At 43.5% G+C, this 20,253-nt stretch overlaps 1 protein-coding gene across 2 annotated transcripts in view; it reads right to left on the reverse strand.

Annotated features, from left to right (window-relative positions):
- The window catches only part of LOC126187631 (protein cycle), a 948,550-nt gene that overhangs the window by 183,967 nt on the left and 744,330 nt on the right, over positions 1-20,253 (reverse strand). For both annotated transcript variants that reach the window (XM_049928830.1, XM_049928829.1), the window contains one exon: positions 11,528-11,659. In XM_049928830.1, the coding sequence (XP_049784787.1) occupies positions 11,528-11,659 (132 nt within the window). The remainder of the gene's footprint in view (positions 1-11,527; positions 11,660-20,253) is intronic.

Raw genomic sequence — 20,253 nt, forward strand, 5'->3', positions numbered from 1 at the left:
GTCTTTCGAGTTGGTAACTTTCTGTAACTTTAAAGTCATCTGTTAGAAGCATTACGTGGTTTTCGTGAGTGATACTTTTTCGATCATTTAACTAAATTAAAATTTTTTTACCTGGTGACGATTCACTTCTGCACAGTGATTCTGATTACGTTCCGTGTTTTCTTTCCGCTGTGGGGAACATGCTAGTTTTGAGTAGGGCGACTCAACTGTGCCTAGAAAATGGTGAATAGTGCCTTAGGTAATTCTGTGACTCTCTGAGACTTTGCGTGTGAGCATGGGTCAAATGATTCAAATGGCTCTGAGGACTATGGGACTTAACTTCTGAGGTCATCAATCCCCTAGAACTTAGAACTACTTAAACCTAACTAACCTAAGGACATCACACACATCCATGCCCGAGGCAGGATTCGAACCTGAGACCGTAGCGGTCGCGCGGTTCCAGACTGTAGCGCCTAGAACCGCTCGGCCACTCCGGCCGGCCGTGTGAGCATGTGCGCGTCGTTGTTGTGCCTCTACCTGACCTAGTATAATCTTCACTGAATAATAAGGATTAGTGACGATGATGCCGTGTGGCTAGGGCCTCCCGTCGGGTAGACCGTTCGCCTGGTGCAAGTCTCTCGATGTGACGCCACTTCGGCGACTTGCGTGCGATCGGGATGAAAGGATGATGATAAGGACAACACAACACCCAGTCCCTGAGCGGAGAATATCTCCGACCTAGCCGGGAATCGAACCCGGGCCTTTAGGCATGACATACCGTCGTGCTGACCACTCAGCTACCAGGGGCGGGCATAAGGATTACTGCAGTTTGCTCTTACGGAACCGTCGTGTTAGGGTTTTATAAGTGTTCCATGTTTAACACAGATCAGGACTACGTTCCACTTTGTGAACAAATGCCCTCTCAGTTTCAGTTTAGTTTGTTAAACTTTTCCTCAGTGTGCATACCAGCACGCCATCCCTCCCCTCCAGTGAACACTGACATCCTGTACCCTGTAAGGGAAACTTACTAGGAAACATTTAGCAAAACTCATCAGTCGATATGAATTCCAGAAGTTAGATTCCCGTTGTTCATTTTGTTTGTGATAGAAACGAGAGCTAGATTCAATTATTCTGGGACTTCCGTCGACTTTGCCCTCATGGGTTAGTAGAGAATATTAAGCACCGTTTCCTTCGACAGGAACATCGCGGCTACGAAAAGTCCCTGTTATTGGACTAAAGACCATCCCACTAAAAAAATCTAACACCAGTATTTAGACATTTCAGATAGTCAATGAAGAGTGGGAGTCTTTTAAACTGATCCACATTGATCCATTCATTTCATTTCGGTGCATTGCATGGAATTTTTAAAAATCTGAAAATAACACAGTTGATTTCCTTCGCCATGCAATTTTTGCAGTCAATTTTGTAACTGCCAAATCTCATGAAACTATTAGCTCATTTTCCGTCCTTTCACGTTGCTTTTAGCGGTACCTATTGGCAAACTGCTCTGTTTTTGTTCTACTGATGGGATATCAAAGTACGTAACACATTGTATCGTATCTGTTTTTTTAATCTCTTGTATGGTTAAGGTTTCGTATATACAGTCATTATATGGTGAAAAGCTATATGCTCCTACTTGTAATTTACCGTTTGTTGTCAAAGATTCTGACGACGGCGTTAGTCGAAACGCTTTGATTGTGAAAGGATATTGCGATCCAACGCGAACATTATAACTGTTCCTGTTGGGACACTGTTAATAATTGGCAGAGAAGTCCCATCAGTTGCGTGTGATGACGATCCCACGGCAAGGAGTGGTGAAGTCGAATCCACTCTTGAATTTTTTGGGGTGAAAGGAATGGAAGAGAAATAGGATGGGAAAGAGATAGGTAGAAAATAACGACTTACAGTCGCACAGGGCATTGCGGCAATGCGACCGCAAGAATTGAAGATTTGTGACGAACTGGGACTCGAATCCGATGCTCCTCTACTGCAGAATGCTTGCCATAATCGCCTCGGCCATCCGGACACGCTTTCTGTCAGACCCACATTCCCAACTCCCAGCTCGTCGCGCCGCAAAGACCCCTCGCACATTAACTACCTACATGTAGATTTCTCACCCCTGTAGGAGTTCGGACATTGATTGTGCATCCGCACTGAAGCTTTTTGACCAAACAGTCGTCGCGCCCATAGGATTATAGGTTAGAGTGGTGTCAGATTTCAGTTGCTCCGTCCAGTCCCCGTGAGTGGGTCAGCAGTGCATCCGGAGCGGTATTTACTGGTACGACACTTGTGAAGTGCAGCCGCGGCGGCAGAGAAGGCGGCGCTGGGAAACCCGCTGCTTTCTGGGGCAAGGCCGCGGCCGCGGCGGCTTCTAATACTGTGACGTCAGGGGGAGCCACTTGTCGGGCTTCCCTGTCAGCTGCCAGATGCTACTGTCCGCCGCCCACGCCAACACTTCCTGTCGGTACCTGCCACCCACATACTTGCACTTGTTTCGTCTGCGAATTCAGTAAACAGGGGTACAAGGCCCCAAAATACGTATCATCTTTTATTTAGGTTGAACACGTAACGCAGTTTTATGAAAAAAGTTACACTGATCCTCAAAAAATAACGCACTTTCTGTTGCTTACATGCATAAATTGTTGAAGAAAGTTTAGCACCTTCCACATATCGGTTAAAGTTCTTGAAAATAAAATTTCGGGAATACATTTTTCTAGATAACATATGTAAGTGATTATCATTCCAAGATCACAGCTTAATGTAAGCGCCAGATAAGCCACCGCAAATGTGAAACGCTGGTACATTAATAACAGATGTAACCGCCAGAATGTTGGAAGCAAATACGCAAACGTGCATGCACTGTGTTGTACAGGTGCTGAATGTCAGTTTGTGGGACGCAGTTCCATGCCTGTTGCACTTGGTCGGTCAATAAGGGAACGGTTAATGCTGTTTGTGGATGACGTTGGGGTCGTTGCCCGATGATGTCCCATATGTACTCGACTGGGGTCAGGTCTGGTGATGGTGCGCACCAAGGCAACATGTCGACACACTGTAGAGCATGTTGGTTTATAACAGCGCTATGTGCGTGAGCGTTATCCTGTTGGAAAACAGCCCATGGAATGCTAATCGCCGGCCGGGGTGGCCGAGCAGTTCTAGGCGCTACAGTCTGGAACCGCGCGACCGCTACGGTCGCAGGTTCGAATCCTGCCTCGGGCAGGGATGTGTGTGACGTCTTAGGTTAGTTAGGTTTAAGTAGTTCTAAGTTCTAGGGGACTGATGACCTCAGAAGTTAAGTCCCATTGTGCTCAGAGCCATTTGAATGCTAATCAAGAATGACAGCACAACATGTCGAATCACAAGGTTGACGTACATATTTGCAGTCAGTGTGCGTGGTATAAACATGAGAGTGCTCCTGCGGTCGTACAAAATCGCCCCCCCCCCCCCCCCCCGACCGTAAAGGTTGGTTGCAGGTCCTCAATTGCTCTCCTCCTAACCACCACATGGCCACCACTTGCTCCCAGCTTTCATCAGAAAACACGACAGACCTCCATCCTGCCCTCAAATGAGCTCTCGCCTTGGCGGTGACTTGGGTCAGTGGAATGCACGCTACAGGGCGTCTGGCTCGGAGCTGTCTTTGAAGTAACCTGTTTGTAACAGTTGGTTGTGTCACTGTGGTGCCAACTGCTCCTCAAATTTCTGCTGCAGATACAGTATGATGATGATGATGTTTGGTTTGTGGGGCGCTCAACTGCGTGGTTATCAGCGCCCGGACAATTTCCCAACCTTAGCTCAGTCCAATTTCGCCACTTTCCTGGATGATGATGAAATGATGAGAACAACACAAACACCCAGTCATCTCGAGGCAGGTGAAAATCCCTGACCCCGCCAGGAATCGAACCCGGGACCCCGTGCTCGGGAAGCGAGAACGCTACCGCGAGACCACGAGCGGCGGACCAGATACAGTATGTTGCGCTGGACACTTAAGCCGAAAACGGTGGCCTTCCGTCTCGGCAGTGCCATGTGTCCGTCCGGAGTCCGGGCTTCTTGCGACGGTACGATCTCGTGTCCGCTAAAACCGAAATCACTGTGCAGCCTCGTCCCCCGTACTCTCCAGACCTGACCCCAGAGGACTTTTTTACTTACAAAATTTAAAACCTCGTTGAAAGGACGAAGATTTGCAACGATAGACGAGATAAAAGAAACTAAGCTGACGGCGCTTCGCGCAATCCAACAAGAGGCGTACCAAGACTGCTTCAGGAAGTGGAAACGGCGTTTGGAGCGGTGTATCAATTGTGGAGGAGAGTATTTCGATGGAAACCATGCACAATAAGTAAAAGGTAGGCGTAGAAAAATTTGTGGACAAAGTTGCGAAATTTTTTGAAGAGACCTCGTTGTTTATCCACAACAGAGAAGCTATCCTATCTGATATAATTTACCTAGGTATTCCAATACCATGGTATACGTCATTCTTCGTCTTTGACTGCAGAGGCACTGTCTGTGGTGTAATGGCAGCCCAATCCCATTAATATGGGGTGCGTCAACTATGACTTTCTGACTGCTCTGTTACAATAGCAATCACACCTAGACATACTTCCCTAGTAACATTTTCCCATGACAGGCTCGTGTAACTCTTGCAGGTTACTTAAAACAGTATATAATGCAACATTACAATCTGACGAATGCCCCACGTACACACACTCATTCACTCACATTTACTCCCACAACAATATTATACACAAATAATAATTTTGTCTAATTTTTATATGAGAAAAACGAAAAAAATTAAAGTATCAATATGAAACTCTCAATCAATTAATTCTGCACTCTGAGAGTTCGAAATATATAAACATCGTGATAATTTTAACAGGAAAGAAGCCAGAAAATACGAAACCATGAAACCTGAAGGATATGAGTATATGGACAATTAACTCTACAAGATCGATAAATAAGTTTTATATTTGACAGATGACAATAGATGGTTAAGTTTTATCTCTGACAACCATTGTCTCTGCTGATCACGTGAACTTCTACCAAACCCATTTTGCACAGTAAGTCGCTCTCCTACATCCCAGCCATCAGTCGGCAAGACCCAGCGGAACCTGGAGTACGTATGAAGATGTCCAGCGCAGCTTTGGAAGAAACGCTATTTGGACACGCTATGAAATTTCAGGTACAGTGCAGTTTTTGTGTTTGAGATGTTACAGATTAAAGGCAGGGCAGGGTGAAGTCTGGTGACGACACACAGTAAGACAACCTCCAGTAAATCTACCAGAAAGACCGGTAGCAAGACTTTATCTTCCAAATAAAAAAAAATACGTGTCCCAATAAATAGTTAGCAATAACCAGTGCACCGAGCAAGGTGGCGCAGTGGTTAGCACACTGGACTCGCATTCGGGACGACGACGGTTCAATCCCGCGTCCGGCCATCCTGACTTAGCTTTTCTGTGATTTCCCTCAATTTCTTCAGGCAAATGTTGGAATGGTTCCTTTGAAAAAGGCACGGCCGACTTCCTTCCGCATCCTTCCCTAATCCAATGAGGCAGATGACCTCGCTGTTTGGTCTCCTCCCCCAAAACAACCTAACCCCAATAAACAGTAATAGTCATCTGATAGCGGTTTGTCATCATCTATAGCTATTTTTTAATACTGACACCTATTCTGGGACTATGCTATTACGACGTTCGTGATAAAAACGATATATAGTCTTTTTTTTATTTTGCAAACAGTGGGTGATCAACATATTCTGGTAATTATCTCAGTAAATGCAGTGCTCACTCTCAAGTTCCACCTTTGCGATCTCTACATAAATATAGTAAGCTCTCAAAACAATTACGTTCTCTAATGCTGTTACAACATTACACACTAATGAAATAGTGATGTGATGTTCCTAACGTTACGTGACGTTCTCCAAGCTATAAAGGCTTCACAGGGACACACAGCAAACCTTTTCTTAGTACGTTTGTGTCCCATGGGTTAAAATGTGTGCGGAACTGCCCCCCACGTAGATGCCTACAAAGCACTGCGGCTAAGCAGCCAATTGTAAGGTGTCTGGTCATTTTCGGACAGTTACATTCGGTGGCTATGACAGGAGTGAAACAGCTAGTAGCAACTAGCTGACGCTAGTTTACAGACATTAGTTGCCTGGGCGATACCTGTCACAAAATAGTGTTTGTTTATAGTTTTCCTCGGAAATAGGGCAATAAATGAATTATTCCTTGAGCTAACTTCGAAGCATCGCAAATTCTATTAATACCTTACGTTATGTTAATTTTAATTTCTGTAACTCACTGTGTGGTCAATGTGAGACATGTGATGTATCTTATTTGACACTATCCGTTGTAATTTTGTCTTCTGTGTCTTCTGTCGAAAGCTCGTCGTTGTAATTACGGCGTTCAGTATTAGGACAGTGATAAATGTTTGTGCATGGATAAACGTGGAATAACAATTAAAAGTTTGATTTGATACTAATTTCTTACTTCGTAAAAAAACTTCGATTTTGTGTACACCCAGAATGGGGTGACGTGTTTCCATACAAGATCGTAACATCATGCTTTGCTATGCAGGTAAGAGTGTTGAATCTAGAGGGTAGTGTACCGAGAAAGTTTTTGGTCGGTACTTCATTCTAGTGACCAATTTCAGAATCACATGAAGAAATGCGCACTAGAGACCGCCACAAGCAGTTTCCGGTGTTTTGTTGTTCTTAGACATGATGTTGTGTTTTGCTTAGCATTTGAAAATATTTCGCGTTCTACACATTTAAACGCTGTATCATAAAGTTATTTCGAATATATTCTTAAATCTTCATCTTTTGATGAATAAAATGTTATATTAAAAACTTGAATATACGGTATTAATGGCCCACAATAATTAAATAGCTCTTTTTCGGAAATATTGGATTTCGGAGCATATTTAATTTCATTATTTAAAATTTGGAATTCTTCAGAAGACAAATTTAGATTTGGTTGGTTAATGACACGTCCTGCAAACTGTTGACGTTTAGTGGTTATTGGGGCTCGTTTCAGTTGAGATAACTGTTCGATTTTAGCTTTCAGGCAGAGGTACGTCAAGTTCCTTATGGTAAGCGAATCTTCTCGGTCTGATTTATCATATACATCGAATTCACAATGGTTTAGAAGTGACGTAATTGCTTTGTGAACAACTTTCAAATGTTAACACACATTATCACTCACCACATACTACACTTTAATTTGTTCATTCACCCACGTCCTCTCCGTAGCACGGATAGCTTTCATGGCTACTTGTTTTGTGTTTCTTGATTTCAGCATCGCGTACATTGGTCTTACGTTTAGTTTCATGCACTCGCGATTGAATTAGTTATGTTCTGTGGCTTTAGACTACTGTTTCACTAACCCGTTGCATCTGACGGATAGTTCAGCAATCTTAGCACTTTTGATAATATCTATGGAATATACTGTGTTTTCAGATTTATGTTCTTCCAAGAACCGACAGCATATTCCACAAAAATGCTATACATTTTTAGATCTGTTTATACAACATGGGGACAGTCGTGCACTTATACAATGGAGTACCTGATGCTTGCAGATGGATTGACAATAAATTTATTTAAGGTCTTAACAATTTTACCTGTCTAGAGAACGGAAAATTTTGATAGTTTCGAATAGTTTCTATTTCAAAATGTGTTTGACTAGCAGCTAGTTTTTGATAATACTTCTGTTTGATTTGATTTCACTTACCGATTACTTGGGTGTAGTAGAATAATAATGCAACAGATAATTAAATAATTTTTTAAATTATAACAGAATATTTGTGCCTAGTTAAATCACCATGTTGTCCCTTTGCACATGTTTTCAAATTTGGAAACACTTTAATTTTCCTGGGTAATTTCTGTAATTTCAGGAGAAACTGCAGTACATCAAAGTGAATGCCACCATTTCAATACGGAATAAGAAAATATATTATACAGTGAAGTGACAAAAGTCTTGCGTTACCTCCTGATATCGTGTCGGATCTCTTTCTCCCCGGCGTAGTGCAGCAACTCGACGTGGCATGGAGTCAACAAGTTGTCGGAAGTCCTCTGCGGAAATATTGAGCCCGCCTCTTTAGCCGTCCATAATTGCGAAATCGTTGCCGGTGTAAGAGTTTGTGCACGAACTGTCCTCTCGATTATGTCCCACAAATGTTCGATGGGTGCCGAAATCATTCGCTCAAATTGTCCACAACGTTCTTCAAACCTATCGCAAACAATTGTGCCATGGTGCATAGTCATCCATAAATTCCATCGTTGTTTGAAAAACGGAAGTCCATGAATGGCTGCAAATGGTCTGCAAGTAGCCGAACGCAAACATTTCCAGTCAGTGATAGGTTCAGTTGGACCAGAGGACCCAGTCTATTCCATGTAAACACAGCCCACACCATTATGGAGCGACCACCGGCTTGCACAGCGCCTTGCTGACAACTTGGATCCATGGCTTCGTGGGGTCTGCGCCACACTCGAAACCTACCATCAGCTCTTAGCACCTGGAATCGAGACTCAGCTGAGCAGTCGTCTAGGGTCCGATCGATATGGTGACGGACCAGAAGAAGCGCTGCAGGCCATGTCGTGCTGTTAATAAAGTCAGTAGCGTCGGCTATCTGCTGCCATAGTCCATTATCAAAAAATTTCGCCGCACTATTCTAACGGGTATGTTCGTCGTACTTCCAATTTTGATTTCTGCGGTTATTTCACGCACTGTTGCTTGTCTGTTAGCATGGACAACTCTACACCAAAGCCGCTGCACTCGTTCGTTAAGTGAAGTCCGTCGATTACTGCGTTGTCCACGGTGAAAGGTAAGGCCTGAAATCTGGTATTCGCGGCACACTCTTGACACTATGGCTCTCTGGTTACTGACTTGCCTAACGATTTCTGAAACAGAATGTCTCATGCATCTAGCTCGAACTACCATTCCGCGTTCAATGTTCATTAGTTTCCGTCGTGCGGCCATAATCACTTCGGAAGCCTTTTCACTTGAATCACCTGAGTATGAACGACAGGTCGGCCAATGCAGTACCAAAGTTTAATATTCTCCCTTACCATTTTGTCATGCACGTACAGAAACTAAAGTGCGCGTCATTTACGACGGCGGCCGAGTTTAGGTTCGTTCTGCGCATCTGACGTCACAAAACACAGTCAGCCAATGAACAGAGAACGACGTTGCCAGAGCTCGACTGCAGTGCAGAGCACGGGCGAGTGTCTTCAGTTTTAGAAACGTTCAGTCATAAATAAAGTAATTGAACAAAAGCAATGTCTTGATACCAGACTTTGTTTTATAGAAAGTTTGGAAAAAGCATTCTTTATACCAACTGCTTCATATTCTATTAATTAATTAAACCAAACAAGCAATAAGCCTCCTAATTCAGGCGATAGCAAAGAAAGGTGTTTGTATCATTCTCACTATCTGATTTTTCGCAATAAAGAACAGTGGTAATTGTTTATTTCCTATTGTACTTCGACGAAACGTGAGTAATTCATAGTCATACCAACAGTGTTTGTCGGTATTTTGCGTAACATTTTGAAGTCCTCCGGGAGTTCTATTAAATGGCAAGCTGCGTTAGTGTAATGGTTAAAATGTGTGGCTGCTAAGTGAAAGGTTCTGAGTTCAAACCTTGTTTGGTGCTTAGTATTTTCTTTATTTAAAAACAATATCGAAGTGTCTTACTTAATGAATTTTATTCGTTTGAATGTATTTTTTTTTTTTAATTTCTAGTAGCAATTAAAATCGACCATACGGAAAGCATACGCTATGGACTTTTACCTCTGCAAACTGTTCAAAATTTCGTGCAATGGTTTACTACATCTAATGCTGCACAATAACTGCGTTGAACATCGAAACAAAATTAAGTCATTTATGGGGGGAAGGTATCAGTCAAGAAGATGTGTAAAAATCAAATTTTTGGGCCACATAGTTTTTGTGAAATCGAATGATAAAGTGTGTCAAAGCAGTCGAAACACCATATGTCTGCGAAGGCGAGCAGTGCAATGATGACAAAATCGCGCACATCGCGGAATGCGGGGAGCACATCTCTGTAGCAGCGAAAGGGTTAATGCGGCCGTGGTGGCTTTACTTCATAAACTGCGCGCTCCCCCCTAAACGTAAGTTTGCGAACTATACAGGGTTATTACAAATGATTGAAGCGATTTCACAGCTCTACAATAACTTTATTATTTGAGATATTTTCACAATGCTTTGCACACACATACAAAAACTCAAAAAGTTTTTTTAGGCATTCACAAATGTTCGATATGTGCCGCTTTAGTGATTCGGCAGACATCAAGCCGATAATGAAGTTCCTCCCACACTCGGCGCAGCATGTCCCCATCAATGAGTTCGAAAGCATCGTTGATGCGAGCTCGCAGTTCTGGCACGTTTCTTGGTAGAGGAGGTTTAAACACTGAATCTAACCCCACAGAAAGAAATCGCATGGGGTTAAGTCGGGAGAGCGTGGAGGCCATGACATGAATTGCTGATCATGATCTCCACCACGACCGATCCATCGGTTTTCCAATCTCCTGTTTAAGAAATGCCGAACATCATGATGGAAGTGCGGTGGAGCACCATCCTGTTGAAAGATGAAGTCGGCGCTGTCGGTCTCCAGTTGTGGCATGAGCCAATTTTCCAGCATGTCCAGATACACGTGTTCAACCGTTTCTTCGCTCACTGCAGGCCGACCCGTTGATTTCCCCTTACAGGGGCATTCAGAAGCTTTAAACTGCGCATACAATCGCCGAATGGAGTTATCAGTTGGTGGATCTTTGTTGAACTTCGTCCTGAAGTGTCGTTGCACTGTTATGACTGACTGATGTGAGTGCATTTCAAGCACGACATACGCTTTCTCGGCTCCTGTCGCCATTTTGTCTCTCTGGGCTCTCGAGCGCTCTGGCGACAGAAACCTGAAGTGCGGCTTCAGCCGAACAAAACTTTATGAGTTTTTCTACGTATCTGTAGTGTGTCGTGACCATATGTCAATGAATGGAGCTATAGTGAATTTATGAAATCGCTTCAATCATTTGTAACAGCCCTGTACTATGGCGCTGTTTCTCTTGGCGCGTACAACTGGCAACGCAGCAATCTCCCGCGTCTGGGCGGGCATGCGCCAACCGCCAAGATAAAAGAATTGAACTATAGTGCACTGCAGCGTACAAGTAACCTTCCTAATAAGTAGGCAACTCCGATATGAATCACAAGTAACGATTTATTCATTTGTCAAGAGGAATCATGTTCGTGAGAATTGCGCCAGTTAGTGAGGAGTTACAAATGGTTGCACTCCACTGAACTAGAGATAGATTGTGTTACCGGTCCGCTCTCCTCTCAATGAAAAAGCCATCACAGATCGTCGTATAACATGTGCCACAAAACAAGCTAGAACTGGTATCTTCTTTTTAAGAAACACACGACTTCTCGATCTCTGCTAAGTAAGGCTGTCTTGTACAGTTTACTCACTGACTGATAAAGGCAGGAGATAGATTATAGAGCAAGAACTCGTAATACTGCTGCGTGCGTTTGATGCGCTGGCGCTGGGCCGGACTTACCTGAAGGAGCTCTTGCGTTTCCGCGAGTGGTCTCCGCTGCTGTCGACGGTGGGGTGCAGTTCCATCGCCACGTCGCTAGATAGACTCTGAGTCGGACCTCCTCCGAGGTACATGGATGTGGAACAGGAATTTCTGCAACACGCGATCAAACACCATGGATCAGTAACGACGAGTACAGACGACACTCATTAGCGAAGCTATTACCGCACTTAATAAATTAACCTGGGACGAATTTACTAATAAAAATATTTCTTATTTTCACTTATAATTGCCCATCCACTCGTACTCAATCGATGAAAATGTAGAACTCTAAACATGATCTCTGTTATGTAATGTGCGAAAAAAATCTTGCGAAATTGATACAGTGAAGGCTAAAGTAAGAATTCAGGAAAACGTGGCTGAAAAATTAATAAACAATAAAATCTGCTCATCGTGATAACAGGTTGAAATCTCCTTTGTAATAATTTAGAAAGCAATTCGGACAGTTCATAAAAAATTTAGTACCACACCACATTTGTTCTATTGAAATGGAAGAAGACTTATCGCACGCCAAGCTGGCCACTGTCCTCTTGCTGTACATAAAACAATTTTTTATCATGTGGCACTCTGCTGCATGTACACAGAAGCATCGCGCATCAGCTCGCAAAACATCATGCTTCACCAGATGGTACCCTTTAGAAACACTAGTGAACCCAGCAATGCTTCGCAGTTATTAAATAAGTGTAGGAATGGATACATGTCCTAATGTCCTCCTGCCCCCTCTCTTCGTCCATCTCCTTCTCCTCCTCCTCCTCCTCCTCTATCCCTCTCTCTCTGTCCATCACCTCCTACCCCTAAGTTTTTCCATCTCCTATTCCCCCTCTCTCTGTCCATCTCTACCTCCCCCTCTCCCACTCTGCATCTTCTACATCTCCTTCTCCCCCTCTGTATGTCCACTCCTTCCTTCCCCGTCTCTTTGTCCATTACCTCCTCGCCCCCTTCCTTCTCTGTGCATCTGCTCTTTCCCCCTCTCTCTGACCTTGAGCCTTGTTTATTGTCATAGCAAACGAAACCTTGATTTGGAACTGAAGTCGCTCAAAATAAATCGGTATATCGCTTGCCACCGTTGGCATACGGCGTATGAGACAGACCTCTACAGTTGCTGCTTCTGCGAGGATAATAGCTTTAATGAAAGTATTTCGCATAGTTTTAATCTGCGAACGGGCAGGATTACACATTTTCGGACCATTCAGATTGCGTAGAAGTATTCTAACAATAACCCATAAAGCCATAAGTACAACTTTCTTGTTTTCTTTTAAAATCGATTTCCCTAAATCGTTTCAGGCAAATGCCGGGATGGTTCTTCTGAAAGGGCACAGCCGGTTTCCTTCCCCATCCTTCCCTAATCCGAACTTGTGCTTCGTCTCTAATGACCTCGATGTCGACGCGACGTTAAACATTTATCTCCTCCTCCTTCTTTTAAAATTGACAGCGACGAAGAAAGCGAATCAATTTTTGTTTTAATTATACACAAGGCGAAAGAATGTATCTGGGAGAAGCAATTTGACTAATGGTTTAAATGACCTGCTATCGAAGTTAAAACTAACTGCAGGAAAGACAACGAAACTGCACAGATTCACAGCATAGCATTTTCCTTCTTGCAGCAGGTTGTAATAGAGAAGATAGTAAATAGGCCGAGGCCTTTACCAGTTTTTTGAAAACAGTCAGTCAACGTCTTGTCTTTATACGAGGGTTGGAATTTTAATAATAGCAACTATTTATTTACAGCTCGCACAAAATAGATAAGTGTTTCAAAGTTTTACTGACCTTCAAAGTAGTCACCAGCATTGTGTATAATCAGTTGCCAGCGATGTGGAAGTCGTAGGATGCTCTTAGCAGTGCCAGTTGTGATGACGGTTCGAGCGGCGCGGTCTATTGCCCGACGAATTTGTAGCAGTTCTGAAGCGAATGCCGTGAAGTGTTTCCTTCAGTTTAGAAATCGAATTGAACTCACTGGGGCTTAAGTCAGGAGAGTGCAGAAGGTGGTATAGCACTTAGCAGCCCCATCAGTCAAACAAATCAGTAACAGCTTGCACTGTACGTGCTTGAGCATTGTCCTGCAAAATGATGGTCAGGTCCTGCAGAATGTGTTGTGACTTCTGTCTCTAAGCTCATAGTTGGTTGCGTTCCAAAAATGAACAGCTTAGAGACAGAAGTGATGACACTTTCTGCAGCACAATGCTCAAGCACGTACAGTGCAAGCTGTTACTGATTTGTTTTAAATAAACTGGAAGCAGTCTTGATCGCATAAATTTTTTAATGTGGTGATCGGTTTCTATCATATTATGAGATCAACTTCAGACCACAGATGTCTGCCGGAGGCGGTGGCGCATGGCAACTCTCTTGTTTGTGGCAGTACACCACCAGCCACAAGCAAGAGGGCTGCCATGCGCCACCGCCTCCGGCAGACATCTATGGTCTGAAGACGATCTTATAATAAGATAGAAACCGGTCACACCATTAAAAAATTTATGCAATCAAGACTGCTTCCAGTTTATTTATAATAATTGTAGATAGCCGTTTCCTATAATAAGAACTATGTTCTTTAAAATATTAAATTGATTCGTTTGACTGATGGGGCTGCTAAGTGCTATACCACCTGCTGCACTCCCCTGACTTAAGCCCTCGTGAGTTCAACTCGTTTTCTAAACTGAAGGAAACACTTCACGGCATTCGCTTCAGAACTGCTACAAATTCGTCGGGCAATAGACCGCGCCGCTCGAACCGTCAACACAACTGGCACTGCTAAGAGCATCCCACGACTTCCACATCGCTGGCAACAGCTTATACTCAATGTTAGTGACTACTTTGAAGGTCAGTAAAACTTTGAAACACAAATGTATTTTGTGCGAGCTGTAAATAAATAGTTGCCACTATAAAGTTCCAACCCTCGTATAACAGTACGATGGATTTGAGGATTCCACTTTGCGTAAAGCAGAATTTCTTCTTGTCACTATTTACCATGTGGCTTTCGAAACTTAAGCCTACAAAGGTTTTCGTTTCACTCACAGCTTTCCAAAGCAAAGAAATAAAAAATAAAAATAAATAAAAAAAATTGTTCTAATGAAGAATGAATTGTAATAAATAAGGCAGATAGCAACACGACCAAACAGGTGCGTTAGTGGGTAGTGAGTGAAATATAACCGTAACCTCACCTGCCTGTATCTGGTGTCCACTATTGTTCGTTTGAATAAACACATAGATATATATCTTTTTGAGAAAATAAACCTCAAACTGGTTTTTACTATAGACGCGGGAAAACCACGTCCCGCCTGAGGTTCAACACGGTTAAGTCAAGGTCTGTCGGTTCCAGCCACCCTGTACCATTCGTACATGATCCAGCGCCTCGACAGCGAGGCGATGGTAGCAAGTGTAGGTGCTATGAGCGACAAGAGCTTCTTTACCAATCGCACCTGCCAATACGCGTCCCTAATTCCTACGTGCACCAGTAACCAACATAATGATACCTCCTATCCCAAGCTTTGTAAACGGAGAAGGAAGTTGTTTGTCTGTCTTGTATTTGTATTGCTTGTAGGGCACCCAAGAGACCCTAGGAAAGAAAAGGTATTTCGCCGAGCCTGCTATAAATTTAAAACAATTCCGGGTCTTCAGTAACAAGCGTGCAATCGATTCCAGTCCTGCTCCATAAGTTAAGTTGCATAGTGCTCAGAGCCATTTGAACCTGCTCCATACCAAATATCGCTATATCGCTCTCTGTGCAGATCCCTCAGAGTCTCGTTGCTCGCGTGTTATTTGTGAAACTCTATACCTTTGCAGGGCGAGCGAAGCCAAGGTCCCGTATGCTTGACGCACACGAGGGGCTGCCGCAGGCTGGCAACTGGCGACTGCTCCGTCTGGACAAATACCTTCAGTGGGATTCACCTGGTGGGTTGCAGTTGCAGGCTTCTTCGGCCAAGATTTACAGTCCGCTACGACACTGCGTCATGAACCTCCGCTTACGATAACAGGTAAAAGCTGACGCAAGGAAAGTAATATTCTTAGTCGGCGCACAGATCTGTATCCTTGTTATACGACCTGGGAGGCTTCTGGCGAAGGACAGTCTTCTCTGTGGCCTTATACCATTACAAAGCCGTCGACGAAGAGATAGCCAGAGTGCAAATTTCGGCCTTCGCTGCTCACACCGAATTTCTTCTTCTTTTTCTTCTTCTTCTTCTTCTTCTTCTTCTTTGACTTATCCCTCTAGAGGATTGGCGTTTTCTCCTTCAAGCAATCTGGGTTACTCCAGTCTAAAGCTGTTAACCCCTTCTCATCCACTACTCTATCAATATATATTTCAAAGACAAAGGTGGCAGACCCTTTTAGCTCTTCTTGGGGCCTGGATTAACACCTTCTTTGATCACCTGTCACTACACATTCTTTCAAACTGCTCAAACTACTGAAGAGTTTATTCTGAAGTTTGCTGGCTATGGGTGGGTTATGTCCATTTTTTCTATACATTTTAATGTTTTGTTCTTATCTTCACGGGTAATCTGTGGGCATCTTTCATAAAATCTAATTTCATTGTCCTGACATTGTTCCTTCTTTTATTCGTAAGTGTCTACATTTCTGCATCATACAGTCTCCATAATACTATGTACCCTCTTTTTTTTTGGAGTGTTAACTAATATTATTACTTCAAACCAATCTATACAAACAATTCGTCGCTCGTTTACCATCGCTACTTTAGCCTCAATATTTTGTCACAGGTACTGTCATTGGATATAGTAGACCCTAAATATTTAAAATTTCAATATTTCTCAATTTTTTCGTCTTACAGAACTAAATTCATTCCTTGTTTACCAATAGACATATATTCTATCTTTTAGAAATTATTTTTTGGACCCCCACCTCGTGTATTACTTCTGCAGTTTACCTATCATGTGTTCCATGTCTAGTCTGATGTTCGCGAAAATAATTTGGTCATCTGCAAAAAGTAATGAATGCATTCTTTCCCCTCCAACTAACATACCTGTTCCTGAACTTTTCTTGTACCATGCCTCTGGCGTTTGGTCTAAGTATATCTTAAAGAGGAATGAGGATAGACTGGAAACTTGTTGAAGGCTTTTGGTGGTTTTAAAGCTTTCTGTTATTCTCTTTCCCATCTTTACTTTTCCTTCTGTCTCTTTCTCATAACTAAATTGAGGTAACAAAAGTCATGCAAAGTGATACGCACTTATACAGATGGCGGGAGTATCGCGTACAAGAGGTCTAAAAGGGCAGTGCACTGAACGGAACTGTGATTTGTACTCAGGTGGTCCATGTGAAAAGGTTTCCGACGTAATTATGGCCGCACGACCGGAATTAACAGACTTTCAACGCGGGAAGGTACTTGGAGCTAGACGTATGAGATAATCCGTTTCGGAAGTCGGTAGAGATTTTAATATTCCCAGATCCACTGTGTCAAAAGTGTTCCGAGAATACAATATTTGGCATTACCTCTCACAAAAGACAACGCACTGGTTAACGGCTGAGATCAGCGGTGTTTGCGCAGAGTTGTCACTGCTAACAGCTGTGGGGCCCACTGATGCCTAATTTGGCCGCACTGTCCTAACCGATGCGTTCGTCGTACGTCCCACCCTGATGTCTGCGGTTATTTCACGCAGTGTTGCTTGTCTGTTAGCACTGACAAATCCACGCAAACACCACTGCCCTCAGTCGACCGACGTCAGTGGCTCTGGTAACAGCACGACATCGCCTGCAGCGCCTCTCCTGGGCTCGTGACCATATCGGTTGGACTGTAGACGACTGGAAAATACCGGCCTGGTCAGATGAGTCTCGATTTCAGTTGGTAAGTGCTAATGGTAGGGTTCAAGTGTGGCGCAGATCCAAGATGTCAACAAGGTACTGTGCAAGCTGGCGGTGACTCCTTACTGGTGTGGACTTTATTTACCTGGAATGGACTGGGTGTTCTGGTCCAGCTGAACCGATCATTGACTGTAAACGGTTATTTTCGGCTACTTGGAGACCATGTGCAGCCATCCATGGACTTCATGTTCCCAAACAACGGTGTCATGTCAGTAGGCCATAATTGTTCACGATTAGTGTGAAGAGCATTTTGGACAATTCGAGCGAATGATCTGGCTACCCAGATCGCCCGACATGCATCCCATCAAACGCGTATGGGATATAATCGGGGGGTAGTTCGTGCATCAACATCCTGTACCGGCAACACTTTCGCAATTATGGACGGCTATAGAGGCAGCACGGCTCAACATTTCTGCAGTGGACTTCCAACGACTTGGGTCCCTTCGTCCTATTTTGTTAAAAATCACACACAAATATTTTACAACTCATCATATTTCACGAGTTTCATTTAACATCTGCTTCTTTAATGCAATTCCATAACACCCAATACATGTATCCATCCTCCTATGTAGCTCGACACATCATTTCTTTCCGTGTCTCCTGACTCCTGGACACATTTATCCTCCACGCCCACTGGACTTTTGAATGCCTAGGAAATTCTTTCGAACAACTCTTCGGTGTGGAAACAGAGCAATGACAGGCGAAACAAGATAAAATGTGTATGACGGCTGCTCTACAATTTTAAGTCGTGCTGCAGCCAAACAGGAGCTACAAGTTATTGCTTGATCGACTGAAACGTTGGCGAAACTTGATCTTGGATAACTGGTTTAGGTGCCTCTGTCATTTCATGTATGTTTTATTGCACATATTACTTACCAGAGAATTTACGTTGAAAGTCGAGTTCCACTCGTTTCAACTTTATCCTTACGCTGAGACAAACAGCTACAGAGGTATTCTAGAGCTATAGACGAATGCGCTCTCATCGTTGAACATCCATTTTTAGTTTTATTGTACCCTATGCCATACGCAACTAACGAAATAATCGCGGTAGAAAGACTGTGGATGCCTCTGTGAACTCGTAACATTTCCTCATGATCCCTACGCTTAACATTGGGTTGTTGCACAAGTTCTTAGCGTTTTTCCAATAGTTTAATAAACACAACAGATACACACAACAGAGGCTTTAGTCGTCATTAACATACCCTCCTTCACCATTTATAACAGTATGCCAATGCTGGGGTAACTTTCGATGCCGCGACCGTAGAAATCACTTGGTTTTCAGGCGAAGACGTCGTCGAGCCATTTTCGGAGCCTATTTTCATCCGGAAAGGAAGTTTCTTCAACGTTGTTAAATAGAGAGCGGAAAAGGTGAAAATCAGAGGACGCAAGACGAGGTAAATAAGGTGGGAGCAGAATGACTTCCTCCGCGCGGGATTAGCCGTGCGGTCTGAGGCGCTGCAGTCATGGATTGTGCGGCTGATCCCGGCGGAGGTTCGAGTCCTCCCTCGGGCATGGGTGTGTGTGTTTGTCCTTAGGATAATTTAGGTTAAGTAGTGTGTAAGCTTCGGGACTGATGACCTTAGCAGTTAAGTCCCATAAAATTTCACACACATTTGAACATTTTTTGAGAATGACTTCCAACGCAACACCTGTATAGCGTTTTTTGTTATACACTGTTTTTTTTGCCAGTATAGCAGAAAAGAGGCGGGCATTATTGTGGACTAGCATCACTTCATGCAGTCTACCTGGACTTCAGGAAGGCATTTGATACGGTTCCGCACTTACGTTTAATGAAAAAAATACGAGCTTACGGAATATCGGACCAGGTTTGTGATTGGATTCAGGATTTCCTAGAAGAAAGAACTCAACATGTCATTCTTAACGGTTCAAAATCTGCAGATGTAGAGGTAATTTCGGGAGTACCGCAAGGAAGCGTGATAGGACCTTTATTGTTTACAATATACATAAATGACTTAGTTGACAACATCGGTAGCTCCGTGAGGCTATTTGCAGATGACACGGTTGTCTACAAGAAAGTAGCAACATCAGAAGACTCGTACGTACTCCAGGAAGACCTGCAGAGGATTAATGCATGGTGCGACAGCTGGCAGCTTTCCCTAAACGTAGATAAATGTAATATAATGCGCATACATAGGGGCAGAAATCCATTCCAGTACGATTATGCCATAGGTGGTAAATCATTGGAAGCGGTAACGACCGTAAAATACTTAGGAGTTACTATCCGGAGCGATCTGAAGTGGAATGATCACATAAAACAAATAGTGGGAAAAGCAGGCGCCAGGTTGAGATTCATAGGAAGAATTCTAAGAAAATGTGACTCATCGACGAAAGAAGTAGCTTACAAAACGCTTGTTCGTCCGATTCTTGAGTATTGCTCATCAGTATGGGACCCTTACCAGGTTGGATTAATAGAAGAGATAGACATGATCCAGCGAAAAGCAGCGCGATTCGTCATGGGGACATTTAGTCAGCGCGAGAGCGTTACGGAGATGCTGAACAAGCTCCAGTGGCGGACACTTCAAGAAAGGCGTTACGCAATACGGAGAGGTTTATTATCGAAATTACGAGAGAGCACATTCCGGGAAGAGATGGGCAACATATTACTACCGCCCACATATATCTCGCGTAATGATCACAACGAAAAGATCCGAGAAATTAGAGCAAATACGGAGACTTACAAGCAGTCGTTCTTCCCACGCACAATTCGTGAATGGAACAGGGAAGGGGGGATCAGATAGTGGTACAATAAGTACCCTCCGCCACACACCGTAAGGTGGCTCGCGGAGTATAGATGTAGATGTAGATGTATTCTTGGATTGCGTCTGCAAGACGTCTCATTTGTTGACAATAAATGTCAGCAA

Source organism: Schistocerca cancellata, chromosome 5, assembly GCF_023864275.1.
Source record: "Schistocerca cancellata isolate TAMUIC-IGC-003103 chromosome 5, iqSchCanc2.1, whole genome shotgun sequence".
Classification (NCBI taxonomy): Eukaryota; Metazoa; Arthropoda; class Insecta; order Orthoptera; family Acrididae; genus Schistocerca; species Schistocerca cancellata.